At 43.7% G+C, this 10815-nt stretch overlaps 1 protein-coding gene across 2 annotated transcripts in view; it reads left to right on the top strand.

Moving 5' to 3' along the window:
* Positions 1-1970: 1970 nt before the first annotated feature.
* The window catches only part of dlg4b (discs, large homolog 4b (Drosophila)), a 49830-nt gene continuing 40985 nt past the window's right edge, over positions 1971-10815 (top strand). Inside the window, exons 1-3 of one of the 2 annotated variants that reach the window (XM_085401448.1) lie at positions 1971-2159; positions 4991-5174; positions 9722-9841. In XM_085401448.1, coding sequence (XP_085257574.1) covers positions 5156-5174; positions 9722-9841 — 139 coding nt within the window. In that variant the 5' untranslated portion in view covers positions 1971-2159; positions 4991-5155. Of the gene's footprint in view, positions 2160-3342; positions 3570-4990; positions 5175-9721; positions 9842-10815 lie in introns of those variants that run through there. The other variant, XM_085401449.1, reaches the window with a different exon arrangement.

Here is a 10815-nt window from a genome sequence, read left to right as displayed (position 1 = left end):
TTCTGTGAGCCGACGAGCTGAACTCAGACGTCTGATTTCTTTCTTTATTGTATTTATTTATTTGACCTGCACAGTGATTTTATTTCTATATGTGGATATTTGATATTGTGTAACTGAAGCTGTGTCCACGTTTGATCTCAAAGTGACACATGGACTCTGTCTGTGTCCTCAGTTTCCCAGCATGCCTCTGCTGTGGAGCTGTATGAGGGAGAGCTGTTTGTCCTGCTGCCCTGTGAGTTTCCCACTTTTGAACTGGACGGCCCCACAGTGGTGTGGAGTCGCTCCGACCTCAGTCCTCCAACCGTCCACCAGCTTCAAGGAGACAAACTGAAAGATCCAAACCAGCGTTACAGCGGTCGAACATCCATGAAGACTGACGCTCTGGAAACTGGAGACCTCAGACTGAGCCTGACCAACCTCCACCTGTCTGACAGCGCCACCTACACCTGCTCCGTGTAGAGGTGAAGGGAGCCACCAGGCTGAAGAAGGAGGCCTATCGGGCTTGGTTAGCCTGTAGGACTCCGGAGGCAGCCGACAGGTATCTACAGGCCAAGCAGAATGCGGCTCCGCCATCATTTCTTTGCTCATCATCATTCACTTAATTGCTTAGATTGGTTTAAATCAAACTCCATTACAGGTTCAACTCCATCATATAACAGCATGTTGACTTTGGATCTGGTGTGCAGTGCCACCTTAAAAGATGAGGAAACTAAGAGATTACAAAAAAAGAAGTGGAGGAGTTAAAGAGCTGCAGCAGATTAACAGTTTCTGACAGTCATGTGTTAGAAATAGGACGATTAGATGAGCTGAGGGATCCATCTACTGCTCAGTGAAGCCTCATCAGAAACAGTCTCAGTGGAAGGATGGCTCTATTGTTAAGGAAGGACACAGGCAGAAAGACTGGCGTCTGTCACACAGGAACTGGACTGAAAATCAGCTGCACATATTCATCAGTACGTGCAAACATATTATAGGTGTGGAATTCAGGACAGTACCATCAGAAGTTGATCCACTGTGCAAATGTCTGATTGGCAGTGGCTTCATTTTTCACTATGAACAAACTGCTAATGCAGCATCACAGGACGTCAGCCATGGATTGGCCTCCCCAGACCTCAACATTACTGAAACATCTTAACAGAGGATGGAAACAAAGGGAACCAACATCCAAGAAAAGAGCTGCTGCTGAAAACTTCCTCACAGAAAACACAAACAAGCTTGACTAAGAGACTCCAGGCTGTGCTGAATTATAAAGGTGGACTGACCTCCAGGGTCCTTAGTATCATATAAGCTCAGTTTGTGTCTTATATACTTTCCATTTATATAAGAAAATATATAGAAAGGAGGGTGGTTTAAGATGTGTGTAGAGTTTTATTCATTATCTTTAGACAAACAAAGAAAGCACCATCCATTCGTCTCCAGTCTGTATGAAAAACAGGGGAAAGGTCAAATTAAACCTTTGAAATTCCTTTCACAATAAATCCATAAATAAACAAAATCAAACATAGAAAAGTGTTTAAACCCACTTTTCCATGAAGCTGTCAATAGGAAATGTTCCAGTAAACATGTCTGTGTTTCTGCTGTTTTCCTTTCATGCGTCCACAGCTGACAGGTAACCCTATTGGAGTCGCCATAGTGACGGGTGGCGTCTCAGCTTCAGCGTGTTGATGGGCACAGCCATGGTTACCACAGCTGGAGTTGGTGTACGGCGAGCTGTGAGAGGACAGAGATGGAGAACGCACATTTAACTCTTTAACAGGAGATACGTTACGACTAACAGACGACTGCTGTCTACATGATGTCTTTGCAGCCCTTATGCTACATGTTACACAACTTTTCTTCATGCCATGAAAGCTTTGTTGTTAACAGGTTGTAGGTAAAGTCAAATGTCTACTTCTACACTTGTGTTGGGTAAAGTTCTTCTCACTGCAGCAGATTTATATCTGTGCTTTCACAGGGCGTGATGTGGAGCTCAGCGCTGAGGTGCAGGAGAGTTTCATTCAGTTCTCCCTGCTTCTCCATTACTTTACGGAAACTTGGGCCTGCTTGTGTTTAAACCCGTACGCTGCTGCGAAGTCTGCAAAGGTTTGACCTGGATACTGTGGCCCATTATCAGACATGAGGACCTCTGGGATGCCATGACGGGCAAAGAAAGATTTCAGGTGGGTAATGATATCGTTTGATTTTGTTCTATTTAACAAAGCAATCTCAATGAATCTAGAGTGATAGTCAACCGCGAGAAGGTAAGTTTTTTCCTTAGACTCTGCAGGGATTCTGCCAGTAGCCCTTGGTCAAATCCAGTGTCGTAAAGAAATGAGCAGTGCCCAACCGGTCCAGGAGTTCGTAGACCCGGGGCATCGGGTACGCATCAAACTGTGACACCTCATTCACCTTGCAGTGGTCCACACAGAACCGTACAGACCCATCTTTCTTCACTACAAGAACTATGGGGCTACACCAAGCACTGTGCGACTCTTCTATTATTCTATTATGCATTAAATGCATAGTAATTACATAAATTGCAGAAAAGTGCAATAAACTACAAAACATTGAAAATCATTTTAGTTTTTTAACATATATTTCTAGATAGAGAAATTTAAGCCGCAAACGCGCTACTGTTAGCGCTGATAACTGAAGAACCTTTGTAACTCAAGTAACAACGTAACTGTAACTGTAATGTGATCACTGAATTTAGTGCAGTAACACATTGCTGTGAACGTTACTGCATTACTGAAAAATGTAATGTGATTACTGTAACGCGTTATGTAGCTGTCTCTGGTGGATGTGATGTTACATGCCCGTGTAGAAAGGACGGCACTGGGCTTGCTCTTCTGGGTTGCCTCTTTATTCTGGTACAAAGATGACAGCACACTGTCGTCAACAGTGTTGGTCAAGTTACTTGAAAAAAGTAATCAGTAACTAATTACTGATTACCTCCCCCAAAAAGTAATCCCGTTACTTTACTGATTACTTATTTTCAAAAGTAATTAATTACTTAGTTACTTAGTTACTTTTTAAAAACCCGATTTACAACCTGAACAGGTGATAAATAGATCTTTCAGCCCAATTCTACTTTTTCTACATAATCCATCATACAAAATGTAATCAAATGGAAAAGTCTCTTTTTAACTTGTTTTATCAGTTTTAATCTTTTAACTTTATGCATCAAGCAAAAATTTAATTATATGCAACATTCACTGACTGGAAGAAATTAGTTTAACATTTAAACCTATTTTCTGCACATAAAATAAAATATTTTTTGTGTTTACACTCACTCTTTCAAATAGATGCAAGTAAAACACAGCAGAAAATAAATAAAGTCAAAGACTCAGCGGTCCTGTTGCTCTATTTTCACCTGTAAAGCAGGAGTGGGGCAGGCGGAGGTTTACCCTGGTGCAGGTGTGCCGCGGTCAGTGGAAGAATCCGCGAGTTTCTCTGTGAGTTTCCCATCACGTCGTAGCTACTCGGTGCTTGTTGGAAGTTTAGGGTTTTTTTCGCTGTAAAAAGAAGTTTTCTTCCCACGCACAGCGGACACTAATGTTTTTGTCACTTTTTATGGAATCAAACTCAAAGTAAGGTCAGTACTTCCACGCTTTAAACGCTGCACGCTCATACTCTCTCTGCACTCCATATATGATCCATTGTTGATCTGCACACAGCTGGTAATTGTATTTTCTTATAAGTAGTACTAGCATGTACCCTGAAAGTTACAGGCATTTTGGTGCATTAACAGTAACTTTATTCACAAGTAGCATTGTTGGTTAGCACGCTAAGCTAATATTAGTTAGCTAGTCAGGCAGGTGCTTTCTGGCTCACCCCTAGCTCTAAAGTTTGTATGTGATTGTAACTGTTGTCACAAACGGCGCACTCGCTTACGTCACTGTCATGAGACATTCTCGCAAAAGATTCACGGTTTTAGTAACGCAGTAACGCAGCGTTCCTACGGGAAAGTAAAGGTAATCTAATTACCGTTTTTGCAATAGTAATCCCTTACTTTACTCGTTACTTGAAAAAAGTAATCGGATTACAGTAACGCGTTACAAATAACGCGTTACTGCCCATCTCTGGTCGGCAACAACAGTGTGTTGGCACAAGAAAGCAAGAGACAAGGCTAATAAAGAAGGTATTTGCTGAGGCATGTACTGTGCAGCAATGGGGAACATGAACAGTGCAGTTGCAGTATTTGTCCACCAGGTGGCTCCAGCTATTCATAAAGTGCATCAATGATTGAGGAAATTCATTATTATGCTCTTTTAATTAACTGTTACAGTTACAGAGTAACAACACTATTCTGTTTAACACACTTCAGTCTGATCTCTGTTAGACTGACATGCTGAAACATCCTGCTTCATTTTAACCCTTCAAATAAAAATAAAGAGTGTATTTATGTCCAAAGACATGCAGCTTGTGGGGATAGGTTAATTGGATAATCCAAATTGCCACTATGTGTGAATGTGTGAGTGAATGGTTGTCTGTCCCTGTGTGTTGGCCCTGCGACAGACTGGCGACCTGTCCAGGGTGTACCCCGCCTTTCGCCCTATGACAGCTGGGATAGGCTCCAGCGCCCCCCGCGACCCTGAAAAGGAGAAGCGGAAGCGAATGGATGGATGGATGGATATTTATTTCATTTTATTTGTCAGTATAAAGCAGCTCAGAGCTCAGCAATAATGACGTAATTCTTATTTTCAGAACGTGTGATAACAGACGTGACACTTTAATGATCATCTATATTCACACCTCGAAGAATTCAAAGTGTCACCTGACCCATATCTAATCTGAGACGTTTTGCTTTCATCAGTTTTGACTTCATCCTTAATATTTACTCTGATCTGTCATATAAATCTGATCTCAGTCGTGTGTGTCAGTGTAGAGTTTTCTCAGCTGAAGGATCGATGCCTCAGTGATGCGTCTGTCTGTGTCTGTCATGGACTCTGAGCTTGACCCACACGTCTCAACACTTAATTACATTCATTTAAATGTTTTCCTTCATCAGCTCAGTTTAAACCACGGTGACTCTCACTGAGACGGACAGCATCGTCCAATCCCGTGAACTGGAGATGGGCGGAGCCTCAGTAAAGAGGGATTAGGACTCTGTTACCCAGAGTGCACTGCGAGTGTAAAATCTCCAAAGAGGATTAGTGAGGATCAGAGAGACGACATGCCGCTGAAGAGAGAAGGTGAGACGCTTTTTCCACATCAGCGTTCTGTTTGTTTGTTTGTTTGTTTGTTTGTTTGTTTGTTTGTTTTAGGTGTGTGTGTGTGTAGGTGTGTGTGTGTGTGTGTGTGTGTTTCACTCCTGTGGTTCGTCCTCAGCCTCTTCTTCTTCTACTTCTTCTTGTCTTTCACTTCCTGTTCTCCTCACTGGTATATATAAAAATCTACTGTCTGCGTGACCTTTAACCTCTGTCAGTCACCATGGTTACACTGGGGTTCATCTTGTTTCGACTGGTTTTCCTGGTCTGACCTCAGAGTGGGTCATACAGGAAGCCTGGGCATCATGTGACCTGAGCTCCTGACACGAGCTGCTGGATTCAAAGTGAAACTTTATTTGAGGCTGACGGACGGACGGACGGACCAGCTGATCAGAGCTCAGGGCCAAAGCAGGTTTCATGGTTTCTGTGGGTGCAGGAGCTGACAGGATCCTCAGGGACGGAGCTCTGAGGAGGCTGAGGACACCACCTGTTGGAGGAGCGTCAGGTGTGTCCTGCTGGGAGGAGGCGGGTCATCACGCTGGGTTACGGTTTGTAAACCCCTCAGAGGAGCTGAGGAGGCAGGGGGAGGTCTGCTGTCCTCATGACCCGACGGACTCCGACACACACGATTAAATCTCAGTCTGCATGAGCAGGTGACGGGCTCACAGGTGAGAGGCAGCCCTGCTGTCACATGACCTGCTCATACAGAGCTCTGTGTACAGAGCTCAGTCTGCTCAGCTTATCACAGATGGAGCAGCTGCAGCTGGTTTCTGACTCCACCCCTCCTCCATCTGAGGTTCTCTCAGGTTTGATGCTGATGGGGTCCACACATGACTGAGTGGGTGGGTGTGGAAGCTGTTCTCTAAGTCTTAGTGGACCTGCATTGTGCACAGCTGATGGAGGTGGGTGTGTCTCATGATGACCTCACAGACACCTCAGACAGTGTGGAGGACACAGGGAGCTCCACCTGACTCTAAACTTTTATTTTGGTAGTCAGTCAGAAGTAGAGTTCCTCCTTTCCTCTGACAGACACTCGGGGATCAGGTCCTGGAGCTGGAGGCTTTTCCTGGAAGCGTCCCTGCTGCAGGTCGGTGTGAGAGAGACTCCAACAGCTGCTCCATCTGTGAGGGGCAGAGCAGGAACAACACCTACCCATCACAGCGCTCTGCACATGTGGACAGATGTTCACACACAGCAGACACAGCTGATCTGAGCTTCATGGATCAGGCAGGTGTGGCCGTCCCTCCTCCAGATGCAGCGCCTCCTCCCAAGGCCCTGCATGTGTAATCAGAATCAGAATCAGAATACTTTATTGATCCCTGGGGGAAATTATTTTTTGTTACAGTGCTCCATTTTAAACCAACATTAAGACAAGACAGACAATACGCTAACTAAGAATAGTACAATATATACATATATATACATACATACATACATAAGTCACTTATAAATAAATAGTTGGAAAAGAAACATGTGTAGCTGTAGCAGCAAACAGTGTGTTAAGTGGATGCGTTGTACAGGGAGATGGCCACAGGCAGGAATGATTTCCTGTGTCGTTCAGTGGTGCATCATGGGTAATCTCAGTCTCTCACTGAACGAGCTCCTGTGACTGACCAGCATGTCATGGAGTGGGTGGGAGGTGTTATCCAACATTGTCTTTATCTTGGACAGCATCCGCCTCTCCGACACCACCTTGAGGGAGTCCAGCTCCATCCCCACAACATTGCTGGCCTTACGGATCAGTTTATTAAGTCTGTTGGCATCTGCAACCCTCAGCCTGCTCCCCCAGCATGCAACAGCATAGAGGATCGCACTGGCCACCACAGACTCATAGAAAATCCTCAGCATTTTCTGGCAGATGTTGAAGGACCTCAGTCGCCTCAAAAAATAGAGACGACTCTGGCCCTTCCTGTAAAGTGCTGTGGTGTTTTTAGCCCAGTCCAGTTTATTGTCAATGTGTACTCCAAGGTATTTATAGTCCTCCACAATGTCAACACTGACCCCCTGGATTGAAATGGGTTAGGGTTAGGTGTTCCACGGAGAGTGAAAATGTTCTCATTTTGACCGAACGATCGTCTCTTTCCGCCTGGTCTTGTGTCTCTGTGCTTCTGTAACATAAAGAACGAGCTGACATTTTTCTCACGAAACCAGCGATCAGCTCAGCAGACCCTCAGTTTACCTGCATGCATCCTCCTCCTCATCTGTCAGCTGTTTAACACCTGCTGCTAATTCAAGAAACACGCCTAGTTACCTGGTGATAGTCACAGTTTAACTGGGCAGCCGGTGCTCGATATAACGCAATGTCAGCGCATTTTTCTGCACAAGATAAGTAAATATAGTGTTTTCCCCGAGCGCAGAGCTGCTGGAGCTCGTTTCCTTACAGAGCACTTTATAGGCGAACAGCTTCATCAGCGGCTGATGTCCAATCACCGGCACACAGCTTTGAAACCTCAGCTGAGTTTTAGCTCTCAGTGGTTAAACGCTGGACTTCATTCACTCAGGTTCTGTCTGTCGGCTCACGTTTACTTCGCTGTTTTATTTACAACTGAGCAAATCGGTTTGGCTGAGGTTAAAGTTACGTTTCATAACTGCATAGTTTCACAGACGTTTAATGGTTCACTGGCACATGTGTTAGACTGAACTATCATCTAAATATCATCTGTTTTTTAATAGTTATTCAACTGTATTCTAAGCACCAGCTGTCTGTTAGAATGTGATTTTTTTTCTCTCTCTGTTGGCAGAGGTATAAAAATGCGCAGGAAAATCTGACGTGCATGGCGAACTTCACCGACGATATTTAGGGAGGAATAAACACACATCAAACATAAATGAACCATTTGTCTGTCTCCATAATTGAGAGAATTTTCTCTTCTGTCAACTCTCTCTCTCTCTCTTTTTTTTTTCGGTCATGTTATGTTTACCTGTCAAAGGCTTGTTACAAACTATGAAACACGTTGTGCAGACTTCTGGATGTTAGAAGAAAACTAATACTGCTCATGAATGAGACTAAAGGCAGGAAGGTGTCCTTTAAAACTAAACATGTTAATAGGACCTCCCTGTTTATATCATAGTTTATGATATAGCACGTGTATTTCAGTAATAGCCTGCTGAGGCCACTATACGTGCTGGCCTCATATCAAATGTGAAGGCAGACTGAGTCTATGTTTGACGTTTGTTTATATCTAATCTTCCTTTTCAAACATTTAAACAGCAGCGAGTCTGCAGCTGAGGGAACACAAACTCAGGTTTGCTCGTTTCTTGGATTCATTTGGTGATTTATTAAATGTATAACTGTTATTCTAATCTGCTGCTGAGTCTCTTACACTTTTCTTTATGCTGTATATTTTCACGTCTCTGGAATAGTTGGCAGTTAGATAGTCAGCTGAGAAACTTTGTGTTAACTCATGGAGCTGAGGATATCGTGGATATGCTGACCTCGCTGCGTGGTGTACAGAGCGAGGTCAGCATGATTAATATTCACAATAAAAATATTAGCCGAACATCATGAAGTCTGTATGTGTTTCATAGTGTCGAACAACCTTTGTACAGTTAAAGCCAGCAGTTACTACATGACGGAAACACCAACTTTATCTCTTTTATGCGTTTATACACAGGTCACGCTGATTACTGAACAAAAACCCAAAGATCAGATGTTAAACAGATTTATTTGCTCTCTCTCCTCCTTAAACATGTTTTTAATGTTAGTTATAATTCAGACTGAAACACGTAGGACACATAAGAACATCAGGAAATAAAACACCGATAAATATAACCTCAGTAAAAGAAGTCAGCGGGGGTTACTACAGCTGTGTACCGGGGCCTGCGCTTTGTCGGTGGGATTGCTTGCGAGGCGAGCGGGTCTATCCCACGCTTTGCCGTGAGACTGGGCAGACATCTCCGAAATCATCGAAACACTTTTGCAAAGAGGCTGTATCTTGACAAACCGACCAGACACATGAAGATTAAACCACTACATTCTCGGCTAAAAAATATTAAAACGGTATTTGGTAACACACAAACAGGGTTTTTCAAAGCTCAGTTCTGTTAGCTTCCACATGCCGGTTGTTGTGTGCTAGAAACAATGGCCACCAGGCCAAAGCAATGGTTTTGACTCGATCAGCGTTAACCCCGCCCCCTGAGTTTGATGGGTGAGGCTGACAGATAAAATTATTTCATGATGAGAGCCAGGCGCCAAGACTGCCAAAATGAAATAAATAAATATATCATTAAATAATTAATTAAATGTGTCAATAATTAATGAAATGTGTCAATAATTAATTAAAATGTGAAATACATAAATAATTAATTAAATGTGTCAATAATTAATTACATGTGTCAATAATTAATTAATTACATGTGTCATAACTATTTATTTAATTAATTAATTCCAATTTTAATTAATTATTTAATGGTTTATTTAATTAATTGATTATGGCAGTCCTGGCGTTCCATATACATGACTCACAACAGGGTTTGGACCACAGTAGAGTCCAGTAGAGTCCAGTAAAGCGTGTGCTGTGCTGTCTCCTCAGATACTGAGCGCGCTCTGCAGGTGATGGAGGCCTGTCAGGCTGGAGCTGCCGACGGGGTCAAAGGTCGAGCAGAGAAGCTGCTCAACATCTTCCAGAGTGACCTGTTCCAGGCCCTGCTGGGTAACAACACACACACACACACACACACACACACACACACACACACACACACACACAGGAACACAGAGTAATACACACACATTCTCGTTCAGCTATCTTAGTGAGGACTTTCATTGACATAATGGTTTCCCTAGCCCAGGGGTCGGCAACCTGCGGCTCCGGAGCAGGATGCGGCTCTTTAGTCCTTACACTGCGGCTCCGCGCGGTTTGGGAAAATAAATTAAAGTATTTAGCTGAAGTGTAATTTGTTTGTGTCAGTTCTTTTTTAACTTGCAGCTCTAAATTGTTAGATTATTGTGATATTGAAATATAAAAATACAATTATATCTTATTATTTTTTTCATCGCTCAAAATAAGCGTCACATCGCAGAAGCCGGTGTAGCCGCCGAAACGCCTGCATTTATGGAGACTTTCAGCCCCAGGTAGGCCAGTTATGGATCTTCTGATCCACATTATGTCAGCAGCTCCACCGTGAACTGTGTTAAAGCAAACACGCTCACGCCTCACAGACGGCAGCTTACAGTCCTGTAGAGATAAAGTGACTTCACTGTGCGCAGAGCTTCAGGACCATAAGTCTTATTGTAAACATACCACAGCAGACCCGACGATGTTTGCATGAACGCGCTTTTCAGCATCTCTTTATTGACCACTTTACACACACGGCTGCTGTGCGCACACAACCGGCTGTAGCTTTGCAGCGCACAGCCCGACACACACCAACAACAGCACAGACTTTAAGGCAGCGAGGCGTGATTGCGGGTGCCGCTCAGGTGCGGCCGCCTCCCCTGCAGCGGCGCTGCAGACCACGCCCGCCACACGCAGTAACCAGGTAAAATACATACTTAGGCAGAATTTTGCAAACATCTATTTTTTAGCAGCATCGAGCTTTTTTCCAATTATTTTTTTTTAAGTCAGGTCAAGGCTCCAAAAGCCCAAAGGAGATATGAGGGCGGCTCACAGCAGTTTCTGTTTGC

Source organism: Rhamphochromis longiceps, linkage group LG3 (assembly GCF_057381845.1).
Source record: "Rhamphochromis longiceps isolate RC_006_pf linkage group LG3, R_longiceps_female_GT1.1, whole genome shotgun sequence".
NCBI lineage: Eukaryota > Metazoa > Chordata > Actinopteri > Cichliformes > Cichlidae > Rhamphochromis > Rhamphochromis longiceps.
This window is presented reverse-complemented; position numbering and strand designations above follow the sequence as displayed.